Below are 21,993 nucleotides of genomic sequence, written 5' to 3'. Positions count from 1 at the left end.
GTCATGGGCTTGGAAGGTGCTGTCTGAGGATCTTTGGTGAATTTCTGCAGTACATCTTGTAGATAGTACACACTGCTGCTACTGAGCGTCAGTGGTGGAGGGAGTGAATGCTTGTGGGTGTAGTGCCAATCAAGCGGGCTGCTTTGTCCTGAATGGTGTCAAGCTTGAGTGTTGTTGGGGCTGCACTCCTCTAGGCAAGTGGAGAGTATTCCATCACACTCCCAACTTTTGCCTTGTAGATGGTGAACAGGCTTTAAGGAGTCAGGAGATGAGTTAATCATCACAGTATTCCCAGCTTCTGGCCTGCTACTGTGGCCACTCTGTTAATGTGGTGAGTCCAGTTGAGTTTCTGGTCAATGGTAACCCCCCCAGGATGTTGATAGTGGGGGATTCAGTGATGGTAACACCATTGAATGTCAAGGGGTGGTGGTTAGATTGTCTCTTGTTAGTGATGGTCACAGCCTAGCATTTGCGTGGCGCAAATGTCACCTGCCATTTGTCAGCCCAAGCCTGGATATTGTCCTGATCTCGTTGCATGTGAACATGGACTGCTTCAGTCTCCAATGAGTCATGAATGGTGAATATTGTGCATCATCAACAAACATCCCCATCTCTGACCTAATGACGGAGGGAGGTCATTGATGAAGCAGCTGAAGATGGTTGGGCCTGGGACACTACCCTGAGGAACTCCTGCAGAGATGTCCTGGAGCGGAGATGATTGACCTCCCACAACCTCGACCATCTTCCTATGCGTCAGGTATGACTCCAACCACTGGAGCATTTGCCCCCCGATACCCAGTGATTCCAGTTTTGCTAGGGATCCTTGATGCCACACTGTCAAATGCAGCCTTGATATCAAGGGCTGTCACTCTCACCTCACGAATTTAGCTCTTTGGTCCATGTTTGAACCAAGTCTGTAATGAGGTCAGGAGCTGAGTGGCCCTGGCAGAACCCACACTGAGCAGGTGCTGCTTGATAGCACTGTTGATGACACCTTCCATCACTTTACTGATGATCGAAAGGAGACTGATGGGGCGCTAACTGGCCGGGTTGCATTTGTCCTGCTTTATGTACAGGACACACGTGGGACAATTTTCCACATTGTTGGGTCGATACCAGTGTTGTAACTGTACTGGAACAGCTTGGCTAAGGGAGCAGCAGGTTCTGGAGCACAAGTCTTCAGTACTATTATCGGAATATTGTCAGGGCCGGTAGCCTTTGCAGTATTCAGTGTCTCCAACCGTTTCTTGATATCATGTGGAGTGAATCAAATTGCCTGAAAGACTGGTATCTGTAATGTTGGGGGCCACTGGAGGAGGCCGAGATGGATGGTCCACTCGGCATTTCTGGCTGAAGATTGCTGCGAATGTTTCAGCCTTATCTTTTGCACTGATGTGCTGGGCTCTTCTATCATTGAGGATGGGAATATTTGTGGAGCCTCCTCCTCCAGTGAGTTGTTTAATTGTTCACCACCATTCACGACTGGATGTGGCAGGACTGCAGAGCTTAGATCTGATCCATTGGTTGTGGGATCGCTTAGCTCTGTCTGTCACTTGCTTTCGCTGTTTGGCATGCAAGTAGTCCTGTTTGGTGGCTTCACCAGGTTGATACCTCATCTTCAGGTATGCCTAATGCTGCTCCTGACATACCCTCCTGCACTGTCCATTGAACCAGGGTTGATCCCCTGGCTTGATTGTAATGGTTGAGTAGGGGATATGCTGGGCCATGAGGTTACAGATTGTGCTGGAGTACAATTCTGCTGCTGTCGAAGGCCCACAGCGCCTCATGGATGCCCAGTCTTGTGTTGCTAGATCTGTGCGAAGTCTGTCTCATTTAGTACGGTGATAGTGCCACACAACATGATGGAGGTGGTTCTCAATGTGAAGGCGGGACTTCGTCTCCACAAGGACTGTGCGATGGTCACTCTTACCGATACTGTCATAGACGGATTGGTAAGGATGAGGTCAAGTATATTTTTCCCTCTTGGTGGCTCCCTCACCACCTGCTGCAGACCCAGTCTAGCAGCTATGTCCTTTAGGACCCGACCAGCTTGATCAGTAGTACTGCTGCCGAGCCACTCTTGGTGGTGGATGTTGAAATCCCCTACCAAGAATACATTTCGTGCCCTTGTTATCTTTAGTGCTTCCTCCAAGTGTTGTTCAACATTGAGGAATACTGATTCGTCAGCCGAGGGAGGACAGTACATGGTAATCAGCAGGAGGTTTCCTTGCCCCAATTTAACTTGAAGCCATGAGACTTCATGGGGTCCAGAGTCAATGTTGAGGACTCCTAGAGCAACTCCCTCCCGACTGTATACCACTGTTTTGCCCCCTCTGCTAGGTGTGGACATAGGTGTGTGACAGGACATATCCAGGAATAGTGATGGTGATGTCTGGGACATGGTTTGTAAGGTATGATTCTGAGTATGACTATGTCAGGCTGAGACAACTCTCCCAATTTTGGCACTAAGCCCCAGATGTTAGTGAGGAGGACTTTGCATGGTCAACAGGGCTGTTTCTGCCGTTGTCTTTTCCGGTGCCTAGGTCAATGCCAGGTGATCCGTCCAGTTTCATTTCTTTGAGTCTTTGTAGTGACTGGTACAACTGAGTGGCTTGCTAGGCCATTTCAGAGGGCAGTTGAGAGTCAACCACACTGCTGTGGGTCTGGAGTCACATGTAAGCCAGACCAGGCAAGGTGGCAGATTTCCTCCCCTGAAGGACATTAGTGAACCAGACGGGTTTTTCCTGACAATCGGCAATGATTTCATGGTGATCAGTAGATTCTTAATTCCAGACCTTTTTTGAATTCCAATTCTACCATCTGCCATGGTGGGATTCGAACTCAGGTCCCTAGAACATCAGATAATACCACTAGGCCATTGCCTACCCTGGGAATGTGGGAGCATCTTCTCCACGGCTCTCTGTATTCCAGACACTTCAATCAGATTCCCCATCATTCTTCTAAATGCCACAGACCCAAGAGTCCTCAAACAGTCATCCCTGGGGTCATTCTTGTGAACCTCCTCTGGATTCCCGTCCAAAGCAAATACATCATTCCTTAAATACGAGGCCCAAAAATGTCTTGAACCCATGCCTTAAAAATCCAACTTGACCCCTCTGCCTTAGCAAATCCACACCCCCTCCCATTCTCCAAAATCTTGAGTTTTTACCTCGTCCCCACCCCAAAATATTCATTTTTTGGGACTTCACATTTAATTCCTCCAATTAGGTTTCCACCTCTGCACCAATGTAGTTCTTCATTAAAGTCACAAATGAGATCCTAGACTGTAACAAATATAAACATCCGCTCTTTTTGAGGGAGTTAACCACAAAATTCTACTACAGTGCCTCTCCTTGATGTCTAACAGTTCGTCTAGTTAGATTCTTCTCTATCCCAGCTGCAGAATCATCTAATTTTTTTTCCCTGTTCTTGCACCAATAATCTGAAATCCCAAAGGATCTGGCCTCAGCTACCTCCTGCTTCACTACATACTAACCCTCATATCAGAATTCATGACAGGTTGAGGTTTTAGACGTGCTCGCCAAGCCAGTGAATTTGTCTGCAAATATTTTGTCATCCTGCTAGGTAACAGTCAGTACGCATCTGGTGAAGCGTCAGTATTTTGTCCCAGTTGTTATTTATATGCCTCTGTTTGCTTGGGGTGGGGAGTGGTTGGTATTACTTCCGGTTTTGTTTCCCAGTAGTTTGGAGTTCCAATTGGAATACCAGGCCTCCAGGAATTCCCTGGCGTGTCTCTGTTTGGCCTTTGCGATTATCAATGTGTTATCCCAGTCAAATTCATGTCCATCATTGTCTGTGTGAAGTGAGACAAGTGAGAATTGGTCGTGTCTCTTGGTGGCTAGTTGGTGCTCATGTATCCGTACAGTAAATTTTCTTCTGGTTCCGCCTACATAGTCTCAGTCCTTGCATAGTAGCTTTTATATATTACCCCAGTTTTGCGCGTGATACTTTATGTTCGTCATTAGCTGTCATAGAGTGATTGTCAGTTTTTGGGCTACTCTGATACCTAGAGGTCTGAATAGTCTTGTGGTCACGTCTGACATGTCCTTGATGTATGGTGGGGTGATTAGGGAGTCCGGTCATTTTGTGTCTTCCTGTTGTGGTCTATCTCAGTGGTAACAGCAAATTGTGCTTTTTGGGTATCCATTTCTTTTGAAGACTCTGTATAAGTGCTCCTGCTCTGCTTTGCATAGTTCTGGATTGCTCCAATGTGTGGTTGCTAGTGTAACTGAATATCTGGTGTGTGGTCTTTCAATATACACGAGTCTGGAATTCCCTTGTTTTTGCATTCTACCATTATGTCCAGGAAGGGTAGTTGGTTGTTGCTCTCTTCTTCTTTTGTGAATTTTATCCTGGCAAGGATGTTGTTTGTGTTGGTGGGTTTCTTCTATTTTTGTGCATTTAATAACCATAAACGTGTCATCTACATATTGAACGCCCAATATTTGGAGAGTGCTGTCCATCAAGCAGGACAGAATACAAGACACTTCACTGAAGGCGCACTGACAATGTTACATGGCAGGGTGACGAAATGTTTGCAACCAAACCCCACCTGTTCAGCAAGCATATCTACAACCCCATCCACAACCCCAGCTACAAATCTTCTCAAACTTTATTCATGACAGGTTGCATATATATACACTGGCAACACTAAGCTCTGCCTAACGGACACCACCTAACCCATTCAACATGTCAAAGTTATCAGATTGTCTGTTAAATATCCAAACACTGAGAAGGCAGGAATTTACCCCAGTTATCAGGAAACCTATTGCACTGCCTTTAGGCCCATCATAAACGGTAAGCAGCATGGTGGGCCAGTGGTTAGCACTGCTGCCTCACAGCGCCAGGGACCCAGTTAAATTCCATTCTTGGGCGACTGTACATGGAGTTTGCGGATTGTCTCAGGGTCTGGGTAGATTTCCTCCAGTTTTCTACCATAGTCAAAGATGAGCAGGTTAGGTGGATTGGCCATGCCAAATTGCCCATAGCGTTCAAGGATGTATAGGCTAGAGAGACTAGCCATGGGAAATGCAGGGTTACAATGATAGGGTAGGGGTGGGATGCTCTTCAGAGGGTCAGTGTGGAATCAATGTGCTAAATGCCCTGCTCCCACTCTGTAGGGATTCTATGTTGTGCATAAACAATTTGCTATCTGATTTCATCCTTGGCAAGTGGCCAAGGCTGCTGGCAAGCTTGGTATCATAACTGACTGCAAATGAGCTACAAATTACAAATCTGCACCATTAATACCCGTTTTCACCTTTAAAACCCAGCTTTATTTCATGCCTTAACTGATTTGTTGCTGAAACCTTCATTCAAGGCATTACTTCCCCACTGAGCTATTTCAATGTCTCCCTGGCTGGAGCCCTACTTTCAAACAGGAGGTCATTCAAAACACTACTGCCTTCATCATTACTTGCATCAGTCCATAATAGTCTACGAGAAGGGAATGTGTGTGAAGGTGCAGAAGATATGAGAAAAATTTTAAATGGATTTTTGTTTCTGTATTCACAAAGGAAAAGAAATGATGTGGCTATAGTAATCCATGAGGAGCAGTATGAAATAATGGACAATATGAATCGTTCCCTAGAAATAAATTATTTTCGGATCTTCACGAGACATAGGTGAGGCACCGTTTACTGGAGGAATGCAAATGCAGTTCCATTGTTTAAAAAAGGTACAAAAGAAATGCCAAATTACAGGCCAGTTAGTCTTACTTCAGTGGTGGGAAAATTGTTAGAATCAATCCTGAGAGATTGTATGAACTGTAACTTAGAAAGGTGTGGACTAATCAGGAATATTTAACATGGCTTTATTAAGGGACCGTCATGCCTTGCGAATTTGATTGAATTCTTTGGGCAGCACGGTGGCTCAGTGGTTACCTCTTCCATCAGAGCACCAGGAACCTGGGTTTGATTCCACCATCAGGTGACTGTCTGCGTGGAGTTTGCACATTCTCCCCATGTCTGTTGGGTTTCTGCCAAGTGCTCCAGTTTCCTCCCACAGTCCAAAGATGGGCAGGTTAAGTAGTGTCTAGGAATGTGCAGGCTAAGTGGATTATCCATGGAAAATACAAGGACATGATGGGTCTGGATGGGATGCTCTTCAGAAGGTTGGTGTGGACTTGCTGGGCTCAATGGCCTGCTTTGATGGTGTAGGGATTCTATTAAGCAACAAGAAGGATTGATAAGGACAGTGCAGTGGAGTTTGTCTATATGGATTTAAAAAAATAAACATCTGACAAGGTCCCACATGGCAGACTGGTCAAAAATGTAAAGCCCATGGGATACAGGATATGTTAAATCAGATCCAAAGTTGGCTTAGTAACAGGAAACCAAGGGTAATGATTGATGGCTGCTCTTGCAAATTGAAAGCTGTGTCAAGAGGTGTTTCACAGGGCTTGGTTTTGGGACACTTGTTTTTTTTTATAGAACCCCTACAGTGTGGAAACAGGCCCGATTTGGACATGAATGTGAGAGGCACACTGGGAAATTTTCAGATGACAAAAAGTGGCCCTGCAGTGGATAGCTATAAGCTCCAAAATGATCTAGCTGAGTTTCTGGAATGGGTAGTGGCAGAAGCAGTTCAACTCTGCTTAAGTGTGAGGTACTGCATTTAAGGAGGTCAAACAATAAAACAGAAAACACAATAAATGAGAATATACCGAAAGGGGTAAATGAAGTGAGAGATCTTGGCATGAAGGTGCACAGGTCCCTAAAGGTAGAAGTACAGGTAGATAAGTTTGTAAAGGCAGCATACGGAATGCTCTCCTTCATTGACAGAAGTACAGAATACAAGAGTAGAGATATAAATAATGAAACTGCACAAGACATTGGCGAGGCCACAACTGGAGCACTGTGCGCAGTTGTGGTCACTACACTGCAGAAAGAACATAACTGCTCTGGGGATTATGCAGAGATGATTTACTAGAATTCAGCCACGCCAGAGAAGCGTAGCTACGAGGAGATATTCAAAAGGTTGGGGCTGTTCTCTTTGCAATACAGAAAGCTGAGGGGTGACATAATTGCTAAGTGGCAGCAGGATTAGAGGGGATGCGAGGAAGAACATCTGTAGACAGAGGTAGTGGGCACCTGGAATTTGCTGCCTGCATTGGTGGTGGAGGCAGAGACCCTAAACTCTTTAAAAAAAAAGTGAATCTCTACCTTTTTAGGTGCTGTAAGCTGCAGGGTAATGAGCTATGTGCAGGAAGATGGGATTAGAAAGGGCATCTGGGTGTCTTCAGGTCAGCATGGACAAGATGGGCTGAATGCCCTTCTTCTGCACCGTCATTGCTATGGTTTCTATGGAGAGCCATGTTCAGCTAACTCTGGACTCTTGAACATTGTAGTTTATTTTGTTATTAGTAGTCATGCCTTCAGCCAGGATTCCCTCAAAACCTCAGCTTGCTCCTCTTTTCAAGAGGCTCCATATCTTTCATAGAATCAATACAGTGCAGAAACAGGCCATTTCAGCCAAACACGTCTACACTGACTCTCCAAACAGCATCCTATCCAGGTCCACCCCTACCCTTTCCCTGCATTTCCCATGGCCAATTCACCTAAACTACACAATCTTGGACACTGTGGGCAATTTAGCAAATCCCCTAAAGGGTACTAATGAACCAGATGGATTTCTATGACATGGCTGCCATTAGACTAGTCTTTAATTCCACATTTTTACTTAATTCAAACTTCACCTGTCATAGTAGGATTCAAACCCATGCTCCCAGAACATTAGCCTGGGTTCTGGATTACTAGTCCTGTGGCATTACCAGGATACCACCACCTCATTCTTAACAGGGCAGCACTGCAGCACAGTGGTTAGCACTGCTGCCTCACAGCGCCAGGGTCCTGGGTTCAATTCCAATCTCAGGCAACTGTCTGTGTGGAGTTTGCACATTCTCCCTGTGTCTGCATGGGTTTCCTCCGGGCGCTCTGGTCTCCTCCCACAGTCCAAAGATGTGCAGGTTAGGTGGATTGGGGAGGTGTAGATTTGATGAGTTATAGGGGGATGGGTCTGGGCGGGATGCTCCACGGTTCAGTGTGGACTTGTTGGGCCGAAGGGCCTGTTTCCACACTGTAGGGATTCTATGATTGATCTATGATCCATTTAGCAGCTCACTCTTGAATTTTGTTCAAGTACTCATTGCTGCTTTGGAGTATGGCACATTAAGGTAATAAATCAACACAAAAATAATATATTACCATCAGAATCTGCAATCAGTTTGAACATTCTGGAGCAAAAGAGCCAGGATGAAAGTCTGGGTGATGAGACCACTCGGTTTGTTTGAAAGGGTTTGAGATCGCAACCTCGCATATTCACGCTGAGTAGAAGGAATGTTCTGGAAGTTTCCGTGTCACCAGTGCCTGTCTGATTTTCTGTTCTATTTTTCTACCTTACCTTCTCGCCTTCATTTGGGTTTTTGTCGGGGTGATATTTCAGGGCCAGTTTCCGATAGGCCTTCTTGATCTCTTCAGAACCAGCACTGGGTTTGACCCCCAGGATATCATAGTAACCGGTCTCCTTCACCATGGCTACCCTATAAATGAAGTTTTAAAAATAGTAAGTTCTTCTTTTAAATGTACCCCACTCACTCAATTATTCCACATTAACAATGTTCTTGCTCCTGGATGGAAATGAAATATCTTATACAGTAGCAACACTCAGGAGAGCGAGTACTGTTCACCATAACTAAGGCCGGTCACCGCCCTTGTGATGACCCCCACCCCGGGGGGGGGGGGACGCCGGGGTAACGCGTCCAAACACTCACCCTTTAATATCGGATCACAGACCGCTGTTTGATTCTTGTTATGATTTGAAGCCAGCGCCCGCAACCAACGATGATCGGATCCTAAAGACGTACCCACTGCCTTCAAGGGCGCGCGCGCGCTTCTGGTCCTGCCATTTAAACTGGAGCGGCAGAAAATTCTAGATCGGCTCCACCCACCACAGCCTATGCCACGCCCCCTGCGGGCCTCCGTCACGCCCCCTAATAGCCATTCGATGTAAACACCGGTCCATGCCCCGCCCCACGTACATTTAGACACGCCTTACGTACGCATTGGCCCCGCCCCTTCCCGTCAACGCGCCCTCCCTTTGTCCCAGCCCCCTACAGGGCGTGACGTTGGTATCGGGTTGCCATGGAGATGAGGAAGCTGCTTGTTCTCCCGAGCTTTCTGGAAAGTTCGTCGCCGTTCTGGAACTTGCTGAGAGGAGGGTCTGAATCCGAAAAAGTTTGTGCCCCGAACGAGTTTAACGAATGATGGGGCTTGCGGGGGAGGGAAGATGGAGGGTGGCGAAAGGGGATGGGGGCACTGGGGAGGGGGGTGGTGAGGGTGTGTTGGTGGGAGGTGTGGGTTTGCGAGGGGAGAGTTGGATGGAAGTATTGGGGAGGGGGGAGCAGAGGGGATGGGGATGGGGTGCAGGAGCGGAGGGTGGGGATGGGATGGAGGTGGAACGGAGTGTTGAGAGGGGGTGAGGGAGGGCAGGGTCAGCATGAGACGAGGAGGATGATGGAAGAGGAGATTGACAACTGGGAGTTAAGACCAACTTTTGTGTGTGGGAACGGAATGGGTTTGGGAAGCGTTGGTGTGGTGAGGGGAAAGCGTGGACTAATCGTCCAGACTAAGCATCAAATCCTATCAACAGAATTGCAATTTGGTACATTTTGAATTCCTAGTTAAGAGAAAGACTTCACTTAATGTTTGCTGTCTGAGAAAGTGGGATCCAACCTGAGCTTACTTGCCTGCTGCTGATTCTTAACACCGTCGGTAAGGGTTTATATCTCTGCCAGCCTCAGGCATCGTTCCAGACTTCTGGCACCTTTAGATGAAAATATTTCTGCTTGACTCCTTTCTAATCGTTCCACTGATTACTTTACCTTCAAATAACAAATAGCTGAGATTTATATACCTCATTAAATCGCTCTTCAACCTCCTGTGTTTAAGGGAAAAAATCCTACCCTTTCTAATCTTTCCGCATGATTAAAATTCTATACTGCACCAAAATCCCCATGCATCTGTGTACCCTTTCTGATGCAGTCACGTCCTTCCAAAAATATGGTATCAAAACTCTACACAGTACTCATAGCTACGGCTGAACTAGTTTTTATAGTTCTGGCATTGCTTTCCTGCTCTCTATTCTTTGCCTCACTTTGGAAAAGTATTCTGTATGCTGCCTTAATCATCAGGAATCTGTACGTAGTGTTCCTTTATGCTCATGTGAATTCTGGATCTTGGAGTCATGGCCCTTTTTTTTCCCCAATCTTGGCTTAGCCCTGGACAACTGTCACTCAGACCTTCTCTTTGGTCACAGTATTGTCACAAGTTCTGATCTGGCTTTGCCTTGTTTCCATTCTATACCACTCCTCATGCTCTCTTTTTTCCTGAACAGGAGTTGAGGTTTATAGGTAGTGAATAAACTATCTGATTGATCTTTATTTCTTCTCCCCTACTGCCCTTTACTTGTTCCTCCTCAACATTTAACCTGTACTTGGCAGTGATGTTTGTGTGGGTTGGTGAAGCTGAGCGTGCTAGAGGCTAAGCGTGAGCGTGAGGGTGGTCATTGCAGCAGACCCTCCAGTTGAAGTTTCTGCAGGCAGTTTCGAGCTCTCCGGCGTTTATATTTGAGCTGGGACCTTTTGTTCGGTTCAACTACCTCCCCTTCCTCTCCATCAATAGTGTCCTGAGTCTTTATGTTCATGAAAGCTATGCAATAGGTAAATTGCTAGCTAACTGCTCTGCAGTATTTCTGTATTTAGGAAACTCGCGTCAGTGTGGAAACAGAAAGATTGAGTGACAGGGTGGGAAGAAAAGGCTGAGAATTGGCAACACAGACAGCATGTACAAAGTGTGTGCACCAATATTGAAGTCCAAGTGTCCATGGTCCCTGCTGCATCCCTTCCATTTCTTGTGGCATCCCTTCCATTTCTTGTGTCTCTGTGTATAGCTCACCATCAGGAGGTACTCTATATATTATCTGTGATGTCATCTGTGTAATTTTGTGCAGAAGAACAAAGAAAATGTATGCACCTCAAATGGATTTTGGATTTGTAAATGGGCACTACTGCCATAAGAGCTATAAATCAGCAACCTTGTTCTAGCGAAATTAATTGGTATTCAACCACAGTACTCACGCAAAAAATTACAGTGGCCTCATGAAATTCCAGTCAGTCAGTTCTTTAATTAACATTTCAAATTAACCTTTCAGCTGAGATACAGATGTTGGTGGCATTTTCAAAATTATTACAATAATTTTACAGATTCTTTCACTTTACAAATAATTGCTTGTTTGTTCACCAAAGATGCCGAGTGGAAAGTTATATAATACTAATACTGTATTTTTTCTGATTATTGACACTTCAAAGTACACTTCATTGCAAGATTTCTAAAGGAGGAAACCATTCTCTGTTACTTTGGTCTCCATCCTTCACGGAAACGTATTAATTTCACGATGTGAAAATTACTCATCCCAAATGTGTTGAGCATCATGTCTCTGTCCAAATCAAAAAGCAATCGGCCATCAACCTGCTGTGACTGAAAGATCTCAATGTACATTCCCATGTTTAGTAAATTCAAACAGTCACAGACCTCATCCACGTTCAAATGCTGTATGTCATCCGGAACCTCATTCATAGAGACAATATGTTTTGTTTCAGGTGTCTGCATGTTACATGATCTGTGCGAGAACTTGAACAATGGTCCAGTGTTCCTTCTTAGTGTGGCTGTTGAACCCAGCTGAGAACAATTCATTTCAGCATTTGGTTCTGGGGGTATTTCTGGTTTATTTTCTCCATGACTTTTAATCGTACAGTACTTTGGGGTCTCTGATAGGCTCTGCTGAGGGCGTATTATCTCATGCTCCTTATCTGGCTTCTTTCTGCTGAGATCGACATATGTTGACTCTATTTCAGAATATTGTCCTGCGTACAGATCCAGCTCATCTTTGTCCAGCAAAGTAATGTCTGCAACATGGAATGTCACTTTAAACCACAGTAAATTTTTAAAAATATAACCAGTTTCAAAGTATTCAGTATAAGAGAAACATAGGTATACTGTACAGTAAATCAGGTTATCTCATTTACTTGAAATGAAAAATCAAAACCTATCCTTTGTCATTGTATTCTGGTAATCTTATTATAAAAAATAATTCATTGTTTCCAATAGCTGGTTGAGTAATAGTTCCCTTACTGGTCACAGCATCATGAGATTAGTTATATCAGGAAGGAGTATCACGGAACTATATTTGTTCTGCATTTGCTAATGAGTATTTTTAGTTTGTAGTTCAAAAGGACTTTGAACAGGATACCATCTACACTTTTAGCCTCTGCTCTAGGGACGTCAAAGGTGCCTCAAAGAGAGAGACCCAAATTCAAAAAACAAAACAGACTAAAATTAAATTATTTCAAATTCCATTCATTTTTATTTTATTTTTCTTCTTTATCAAATGTATGGAGTAAAAATTCTGTGCCCGCACATGCCATTATGGAACATGATTGAGATTTAATAAAGGTTTCCCATATCCCACCAGCGCACTGTGCTTTGACTGTCATGTTAAGAGGTCCCCTACACAGTTATAACTTCTATATGATGTCTCTGGAAAATGAGTACCAATAGATTCTACGTAGACCACAGAATCCAGGAATTAGTCTTGCGCCTCGTGCTTTGACAGGAAAGGTACTGCATAATTTGTTCATTTACTTTCCCTAAATAAGTCAATTAAAACTCCAAAATAATTTTAACTCTCAAGAATGGATAGATTTTGGACAGGTGTTTGTCTGATACCCTTTCTATCAGGGAAGACTGTTCATCTAAATTTCAATCCTCCACAGGCCAAAGTAAATATGGGAACTAATATTACATGGCATATCTGAGAGAGCCAGGTGAGGTGCAAGAACTGCAGGAGATTGAATCATAGATTCCCTTCAGTGTGGACAGTGACCATTCAGCCCATCGAGTCTGCACTGACTGTCTGAAGTGCATCCCACCCAGAATCATGGGGTAATTTAGCATGGCCAACCCACCTAACCTACATATCTTGGACTAGGTGGGAAACCCACACAGACATGGGAGAATATGCAAACTCCATATATGGTCACCCAGAGCTGGAATCCTCTCCTCCAGCCTTTTTCTCCCCAAAGAGAACAGTTCCAATCTCTTCAATCTGTTCTGAAAACTGAAGTTTCTTATTCCTAGAGTCTTTGCAAATAGTTTGCACTCTCTCCAATGCCTTCCCATCTTTGCTTATAACGTGGCTCCCATAACTACACAATACTCCAGCTGAGATCTAACAAGTGTACTGTATTTGCTGCTCATAATGTGGACACCTTTACACTGGTAAGACCAAAAGCAAGACTGGGTGACCACTTCGGAGAATACGTTCACTCTGTCTGCATTTGCATCATATTTCTGATGCTAACATTTCTGTCCTGAACCTCGCACTGTGTTGCAGCAAAGCCCAACACAAGCTAGAGAAAGACAGCTCATTTTCTGCTTTGGCACTTTGCAATCTTCAGGAGTCAACATTGAGTTCAACAACTTTGGAGCATGATCATGGATCTCCATTTGATTACACACCCTTGTGTCTTTTTGTATGGCTTTGCTCTCAGTAAAGCTGACCTATTTTCTGCTATTCACAACTATCTCTCTTCTGCCCCTATTAGCATTCCCTTTGACTTTTGCTCTGGGCATCCTCACCAACTATTCCACTTGCTGCTCCTTCCCCCTTGGTCCGCAGCATTTAAAAAAAAAATCATTATTTTCCAGCTATTTTCAGTTGCTGTTTATGGGAGGCTGCTGTCATAGTCATACAGCACAGAAATGGGCCTTTCAACCCACCTTGTTCATGCTGACCATGTCCCAATGAACTAAACTAGTTCCATTTACCTGCGTTTGGCTTATATCCCTAAACTTTTCCTATCCGTGTACCTGCCCAAATGTCTTTTCAATGTTGTAATTGGACCTGCCGGTACCACTTTGTATGGCAGCTCGGGTCATATACACACTACCCTTTGTGTGAAAAAATAGCTCCTTGGGTTTCTTTTAAATCTCTCCCCTCTTACTTTAGACCTAAGCCCCCTGGTTTTGGACTTCCCTACTCTGGGGAAAGATCTTGGCTATTCACCTTATATACGCCCCTCATGATTTAATAATTCTCTATAAAGGTCACTCCTCAGCCTCCTACCCTCCACAGAAAATAGTCCCAGCCTATCCAGCCCCTCCTTATAACTGAAACCCTCCAGTCTCAGTAACATGCTTGTAAACCTTTTTGCGATCGTCCCAGTTTAATAACATCCTTCTTATAGCAGGGTGACAAGAATTATATCAGAGATAGTAGGAACTGCAGATGCTGGAGAATCTGAGACAACAAGGTGCAGAGCTGGATGAACACAGCAGGCCAAGCAGCATCATAGGAGCGAAAAGGCTGATGTTTCGGGCCAAGACCCTTCATCAGAAATGGGGGAGGGGCAGGGGGTTCTGAAATAAATAGGGAGAGAGGGGGAAGGCGGATAGAAGAGAGGATAGGTGGAGAGGAAACAGACAGATCGAAGAGGCGGGGATGGAGCCAGTAAAGGTGAGTGTAGGTGGGGAGTTAGGGAGGGGATAGGTCAGTCCAGGGAGGACGGACAGGTCGAGGGGGCGGGATGAGGTTAGTAGGTAGGAGATGGGGGTGCGGCTTGAGGTGGGAGGAGGGGATAGGTGGGAGGAAGAACAGGTTAGGGAGGCAGAGACGAGCTGGACTCGTTTTGGGATGCGGTAGGGGGAAGGGGAGATTTTGAAGCTTGTGAAATCCACATTGATACCATTGGGCTGCAGGGTTCCCAAGCAGAATAGGAGTTGCTGTTCCTGCAACCGTCGGGTGGCATCGTTGTGGCACTGCAGGAGGCCCAGGATGGACATGTCGTCTGAGGAATGGGAAGTGCAGTTGTTTATTGCGAACCGAGCGTAGGTGTTCTGCAAAGCGGTCCCCGAGCCTCCGCTTGGTTTCCCCGATGTAGAGAATTATATATAGTTTTCCACATGTGACCTTGTACAGCTGTAACATGACGTCCCGACTTCTGTGCTCAATGTTCTTACCCATGAAGGCTTTTGTCACTCTTGCTTTCTTCACCACCCTGTTTACCTGTGATGCCACTTTCAAAGAACTACGTACCTGCGTCCCTACGTCTTTGTTCAATAACACTCCCCAGGACCCTACCATTAACTGTATAAGTCCTCAAAATGCAACACCTCACATTTATCTGTCATTCCTTGGCCCGCTGGCCCAGTTAATCAAGATCCCATCTTAGATAACTTTCTTCATTGTCCACTATATTACCATTTTGGTGTAATCTGCAAACTGACTAACCACGCCTCCTATATTCTAGTCCAAGTTGTTTATATAAATGACAACAGTGGAACCAGCACCAATCCTTGCAACACAATGTTATTCACAGGCTTCCAGCCTGAACAATAAACCTCTACCACCATCCTCTGTCTGCTAACGTCAAGCCAATTTTTTATCCAATCAGTTAGCTCTTCCTGGATTGCATGTGATCTAACCAGCCTACCATGCAGAACCTTGCTGAGGGCCTTACTAAAGTCTGTGTAGACAACGTTTATCGTTCTGCCTTCATCCATCTTCTTGGTCACCACTTTAAAAAACTCAAACTTAGGACACAATTTCCTACATACAAAGCCATACTGACCATCTATAACCAGTCCTTGCCTTTCCAAATACATGTAGATCCTGTATCTCAGAATCCCCTCCAACAACTTACACACCACTAATGTCAGTCTCACTGGGATGTAGATCTCTGGCTGTTCCTTGCAGCCTTTCTTAAGTAATGGCACAACTTTTGCCATCTTCTAGGCTTCTGGTACTTAATCCGTAGCTGCCAATGATACAACTAACTCTGCTATGGGCCCTGCACCTCACATTCCCTAGTGTTCCACAAGGTCCTGGTATACACTTGATCAGCTGCTGGGAATTAATCTACATATACATTTTAAGATTTCCAGAACCACCACCTCTTTTTCAAGATACCACTGTTTACTTCCCTGAGTTCCCTAGCTTGCATGTCTTTCTCTGTGGTAAATACTAACAAGAAATATCCTTTAGGATCTCACCCATCTCCTGTGGTTCTGCACAAAGATGGCCTCGTTGATCTTTAACGGGCCCTATTCTCTCCCTGGTTACTCTTTTGCCCTTAATATACCTGTAGAATCTCTTTGAATTTTCCTTTACCCTATCTGCCAAAATGTGGACATGCCAGTTTTGGAATGGGTGAACAAGGCCAGAAATCACACGACACCAGGTTATGATCGAACAGGTTTATTTGAAAACACAAGCTTTTGAAGCCTCTCTCCTTCAGGTGTTAGTGAGAGAGGTGGAATCAGACACAGAATTTATAAGGAAAAGATCAAAGGGTCACACTATTGATGAGGATGTATTAAACAAACCTAAGATGCTGTTAAATCTTTAATCAGTTAGAAGGCTTTAACTGATTAATATATATATGTAAATCCCCGAATTCCTTTCGAGTCACTGTCCTGAGAGAGCTAAAGGCTTTATCAATGTAAAGAAGAGGTGACATTTTAGGTCAAAAACACACACACAAACCACACACACGAGACAGAGAGAGAGAGAGAGTCTGTTAGGTTTGTTTAATACATCCTCATCAGTAGTGGGACATTTTGATCTTTTACTTATAAATTTTGTCTGATACTACCTCTCTCACTAACACTTGAAGAAGGAGCGAGGCTCCGAAAGCTTGTGTTTTCAAATAAACCTGTTGGACCATAACCTGGTGTCGTGTGATTTCTGACCTATCTGCCAAAGCTATCTCATGTCCCCTGTTTGCTCTCCTTATTTCCATCATAAGTGTACTTCAAATCCCCTGTAGTCCTCAAGAGATTCACTTGTTTCCAGCTGTCCATATCTGACGTATGCCTCCTGTTTCTTGATCAAAGCCTCAATATCTCTAATCATCCAGTGTTCCCTAACCTGCCAGCCTTGCCTTTCACACTAGGAACATGCTGGTCCTACTGTCTTGATATCTCATTTTTGAAAGCCTCCCACTGCTCCCTTTAACTTCTGTACTAACCTCAGTATTCTGTCTTGTCTCACTACTGTTTAGGGCCTCAACCCACTGCCAGACTGGTGAAAGGAGTGGTTCAGCTTTTTCCCATTCCAAAATTTTTTAGGTTCCTTGCCTATTAAGGTGAATAGCCAAGATCTTTTCCCTAGGGTGAGGGTGAGTGGGTCCAAAACTAGTGGGCATATTTTTAAGATGAGAGGAGAAAGATTTAAAAGGTACCTGAGGGACAATGTTTTCACACAGAGGGTGGTTCATATGTGGAATGAACAATCAGACAAAGTGGTAGACACAGGTACTGTTACACATTTAAGAGACATTTGGGCAAGTACATAAATAGGAAAAGTTTAGAGGGATATGGGCCAAACACTGGCAAATTGGACTAATTTAGTTTGGGAAACTTGGTCAGCATGGACGAGTTGGACTGAAAGGTCTGTTTCTATGCTGTATCACTTTCTGACTCTATGACAGAGGAAAGTGGAGTTGAGTATTATTAAATCAGCCAAGATCCCATTGAATAGCAGATCAGACTCAATGGGCTGAATGGCCTGCTCCAGAACACTGATGTGAAATGATAAAGCTTTGATACTTGGCTCTGAAACAAAGGCAAGTGAACTGACAGTTGCTAAGCAATTAACCAACCCGAAAGTAAACTATATATTGAAAGAGTGAACAGATGTTTGGAGGAAATTGTAAAAAGTAATGGAAATAAAATCTCCAATTATGAAGAATCAGAAGGAAGAGAATAAATGTGATGCAAAGGCAGAGGCACCTCACTCAGCTAAACTAACAAAAAAAAGGCTTGGAGAAATACAGCAAAACTCCCTCAACGCATGTTTATTCAATTGAAATGTAAAAAACACGTTGCGGAGAAAATGATTGATGAAGATAAATTTGAAGCTGGTTGTCGATCAGAAATGCATGCTTTCCAAAGTAAAAATTAAAGGATCTGGTGAAATAGTGGCTCTGTCAATGGAGAAAAGCAAGAAGAAACCCATGTTCTTCTCTGTTCAAGTTATGAAACCTATTTGAAAATCACTGTCATCATGCAGTGTGATTAATGTAGCAGGGGAAGCCATGTGAATACTAGTTTGCAGTTATAAACCTATGCTATAAAATAGATAAAAATAACCTTTCACTGTCCACGATACCACCAACTTTGATGTCATCCGTAAACCTTAACTTTTAATGGCACACTGTTATATCTGAGCCCTCAAAACTCCCAGGACGTTTCCAGAATCTTGACCTCAATATTTAGCTGCCTACTAAAAACAGAAATACAAGCTGGTCAGGATGTTTCAAAAGAAAACTTTGATGTCTCGTCACTACATTTAATTGACAGTGAAAAGATAATGCAACATATATAAAAATTCTTGATGTTCTGCCAAGAGTTTAAAGGGAAGACATAGGAAGAAACCATTGGTGTTGAGTCATGATTTTTGTTTAAATCTTGCTAATCCTACTTGTTACATGTAGTTGCATCTCAGAAGCTTTCATTTTTTTTTTCTAGAAAAAAGGTGATGAGTCCATTTCCTGTTGTATCCAATTTTCTCTTATAGAATCCCTAGTGGGAAGCAGGCCATTTGGCCTATTGAGAGCATACCAGCCCTCCGAAGAGGATCCCATCCCTGTAATCCTACATTTCCCATGACCAGTCCACCTAACCTACACATCTTTGTGGGAAGGTACTGGAGCATACAGGGAAAACCTACGCAGACACGGGAAGAATGCAGGGCAAACTCCACACAGACAGTGGCCCAAGGGTGAAACTGAACTCACGCAGGTCCCTGGTTCTGTGAGGCAGCAGTGCTAACCACTGAGCCACCATGAGGCCTTTTGTACTAGATAAACTAAAAATCTGAACTGTAACATTTAGAGCACACTCAGTCCCAAGAGTTTTAGGCCAATAAAGGGGCAAACATTCAGTTTAGGCTGATAAGAAGGCAGAGCTTCTTGCAAGGTTTCAATAGGTTAGTTACGACAGTTTGGGGTCAATGAAGAGGAGTTCAAAACTTGCAAGCAGTTGGGAAAGTCAATCAGTACAGGAAACGAGAGGATGAAAGAGATGTAGACTCCATGTCGGACAGTACTGCTTTTAACTGTACTGTTGACGTGAGGAAACTGAACTGCACAGGCTGTGTGATTCAGGGAGAAGTTCTACAAGTTAGTAGGCAGTTAAATATTGAGGTCAAGGTTCTGGAAACATCCTGGGAGCTTTGAGGGCTCAGATAAAACAGTGTACCACTAACAGTTAAGTTTGTGAATGACACCAAAATTGGTGATATACTGGTCAATGAAGAAGGTTATTTAAGAATATAAAAAGATTTTGATCAACTGGATCAATGGGCTGAGGAGTGGCCAATGGAATTTAATTTGCATAAATGTAAGGTATTGCAATTTGATAAAACAAACAAGGGCAAGAATTATACAATTAAAAGTAGTACCTTGGGTAGTGAGTAGAACAGAGAGAACAAGGAGTTCAGATACATTATTCTTCGAGGTTTGCATCACATGTAGATGGTTAAAAAGTCATTTATCATGCTTGCCTTCATTGCTGAGGACTTTGAGTACAGGAGTTGGGATGTCATGTTGATATTGTATAGGACATTGATGAGGCCTATTCTGGAGTTCTGGGTGACCTCATTAAGCTGAAGAGGATTCAGAAAAGATTTGACTAGGGGTGTTGTAAGGAATGGAAAGTTTGATTTTTAAGGAAAGGCTGGAGAGGCTGGGACAGTTTTCACTGGAATGTACAAGATTGAGGGGTGACGTTATGGAAGTTTATAAAATCATGAGGGGTATAGATAAGGTGAATGGCAAGTTTCTTTCCCAGGGGCCATATTTTCAGGTGAGAGGAGAAAGATTTAAAAAAGACACAAGGGGCAACTATTTTACACAGAGGGAGGTTTGTCTGTGGAATGAACTTCCAGAGGAAGTGATGGATGTGGGTACAGTTAACAACTTTAAAATTAGTTCACAAAAAAATGTTTGGAGGGATATGGGCCAAGTGCCGGCAGGTGGGACTAGTTTATTTTAGGATAATGGTCAACATGGACTGGTTGGGCCGAAGGATCTGTTTCCGTGCCATATGGCTGTATAACTCTACAGCTGAGAGTGGAAGTTGGAAAACCAGTAGGAAGGATTTGCTTTGTGCAGTTGCGCGAGATTGGAGCTTGGAGAAATGCAGGGGATTCACCAGATTGGTGAAGCTAGTTGTCTGCAGGCAAGCTGAAATTGTGATTGCAACTATGATTCTAAGTAAGTGCTTAGTGCAGTTTCCAAAAACCGGAGAGAAGTGTCGACCTGGGAAAGAGGCCGATGACCAGAATGGGAGCAATCATTGGGCAGTCCACAACAGAGTGACTTGAGACACTACTTTAAAAGGCAAGATCAGAACGAGGGAAATTTAATGAGATATTATTTTTCAGCAGCAGAGGGAGAGGCGACAGCGAGGACCAGGGGGCTGCCAGGAATATATTTGGGCAGCGGTAAGAAAGCTAGCATAAAGGCACTTTACCTGAATGCTCGTAGCATTCGTAACAAGGTTGATAAGTTAACGGCATAAATCATCGCGAACGAATATGATTTGGTAGCCATTACGGAGACATGGTTACAGGATGGTCACGACTGGGAGTTAAATATCCAAGGGTACCAGACTATTCGGAAGGACAGACAGGAAGGTAAGGGAGGTGGTGTAGCTCTGATATTCAAGGACGCCATCAGGGCGGTGCTGAGAGATGATGTAGGTTCTATGGAGAATGAGGTTGAATCCATTTGGGTGGAAATTAGAAATTCTAAGAGGAAAAAGTCACTGATAGGCATAGTCTATAGGCCACCAAATAATAACATCACATTGGGGCGGGCAATAAACAAAGAAATAACTAATGCCTGTAAAAATGGTACGGCAATTATCATGGGGGATTTTAACCTACATGTAGATTGGTCAAACCAGCTCGGTCAGGGTAGCCTTGAGGAGGAGTTCGTTGAGTGTATCCGTGATAGTTTTCTTGAACAGTATGTAATGGAACCAACGAGGGAGCAAGCTATCCTAGATCTGGTCCTGTGTAATGAGACAGGAATAATTAATGACCTCATAGTTAGGGATCCCTCTTGGAAGGAGTGATCACAGTATGGTTGAATTTGGAATACAGATGGAGAGTGTGAAGATAAAATCTAAGGGTCCTGTGCTTGAACAAGGGGAACAACAATAGAATGAGGGAGGACTTAGCTAAAGGAGACTGGAAACAAAGATTTTATGGTGGGACAGTTGACGAGCAGTGGAGGACTTTCAAAGCAATCTTTCAAAGTGCTCAGCAAAAGTATATTCCAATGAAAAGGAAGGACTGTAAGAAAAGGGGTAATCTGCCATGGGTGTCTAAAGAAATAAGGGAGGCTATCAAATTGAAAGAGAAGGCATACAAAGTGGCCAAAAACAGCATGAAACCAGAAGATTGGGAAAACTTTAAAGGTCAACAGAAAGCCACAAAAAGAACTATAAAGAAAAGTAAGATAGAACATGAGAAAAAACTAGCACAGAATATAAAGACAGACAGCAAAAGTTTCTATAAATATATAAAACGAAAAAGAGTGGCGAAAGTAAACGTTGGCCCTTCAGAGCATGAGAAGGGGAATTTAGTTATGGGATATGATGAAACGGCCGAGGCATTGAACAGGTATTTTGTATCGGTCTTCACAGTGGAGGACACTAATAACATAGAACATAGAACATTACAGCGCAGTACAGGCCCTTCGGCCCTCGATGTTGTGCCGACCTGTGAAACCAATCTGAAGCCCATCTAACCTAAACTATTCCATTATCATCCATATGTTTATCCAATGACCATTTAAATGCCCTTAAAGTGGGCGAGTCTACTATTTTTGCAGGCAGGGCATTCCAC

General features: G+C 43.9%; 1 protein-coding gene across 2 annotated transcripts in view; it reads right to left on the bottom strand.

Annotated features, from left to right (window-relative positions):
- Positions 1 to 11,182: 11,182 nt before the first annotated feature.
- LOC109936168 overlaps positions 11,183 to 21,993 on the bottom strand; it is a 35,511-nt gene continuing 24,700 nt past the window's right edge. For both annotated transcript variants that reach the window (XM_048617294.1, XM_048617296.1), the window contains exon 5: positions 11,183 to 11,983. In XM_048617294.1, the coding sequence (XP_048473251.1) occupies positions 11,430 to 11,983 (554 nt within the window). In that variant the 3' untranslated portion in view covers positions 11,183 to 11,429. The remainder of the gene's footprint in view (positions 11,984 to 21,993) is intronic.

The sequence above is a fragment of the Rhincodon typus genome, chromosome 36 (genome assembly GCF_021869965.1).
Source record: "Rhincodon typus isolate 14 chromosome 36, sRhiTyp1.1, whole genome shotgun sequence".
Classification (NCBI taxonomy): Eukaryota; Metazoa; Chordata; class Chondrichthyes; order Orectolobiformes; family Rhincodontidae; genus Rhincodon; species Rhincodon typus.
The sequence above is the reverse complement of the archived record's forward strand: the minus strand, read 5'-3'. Positions and strand labels throughout refer to the sequence as shown.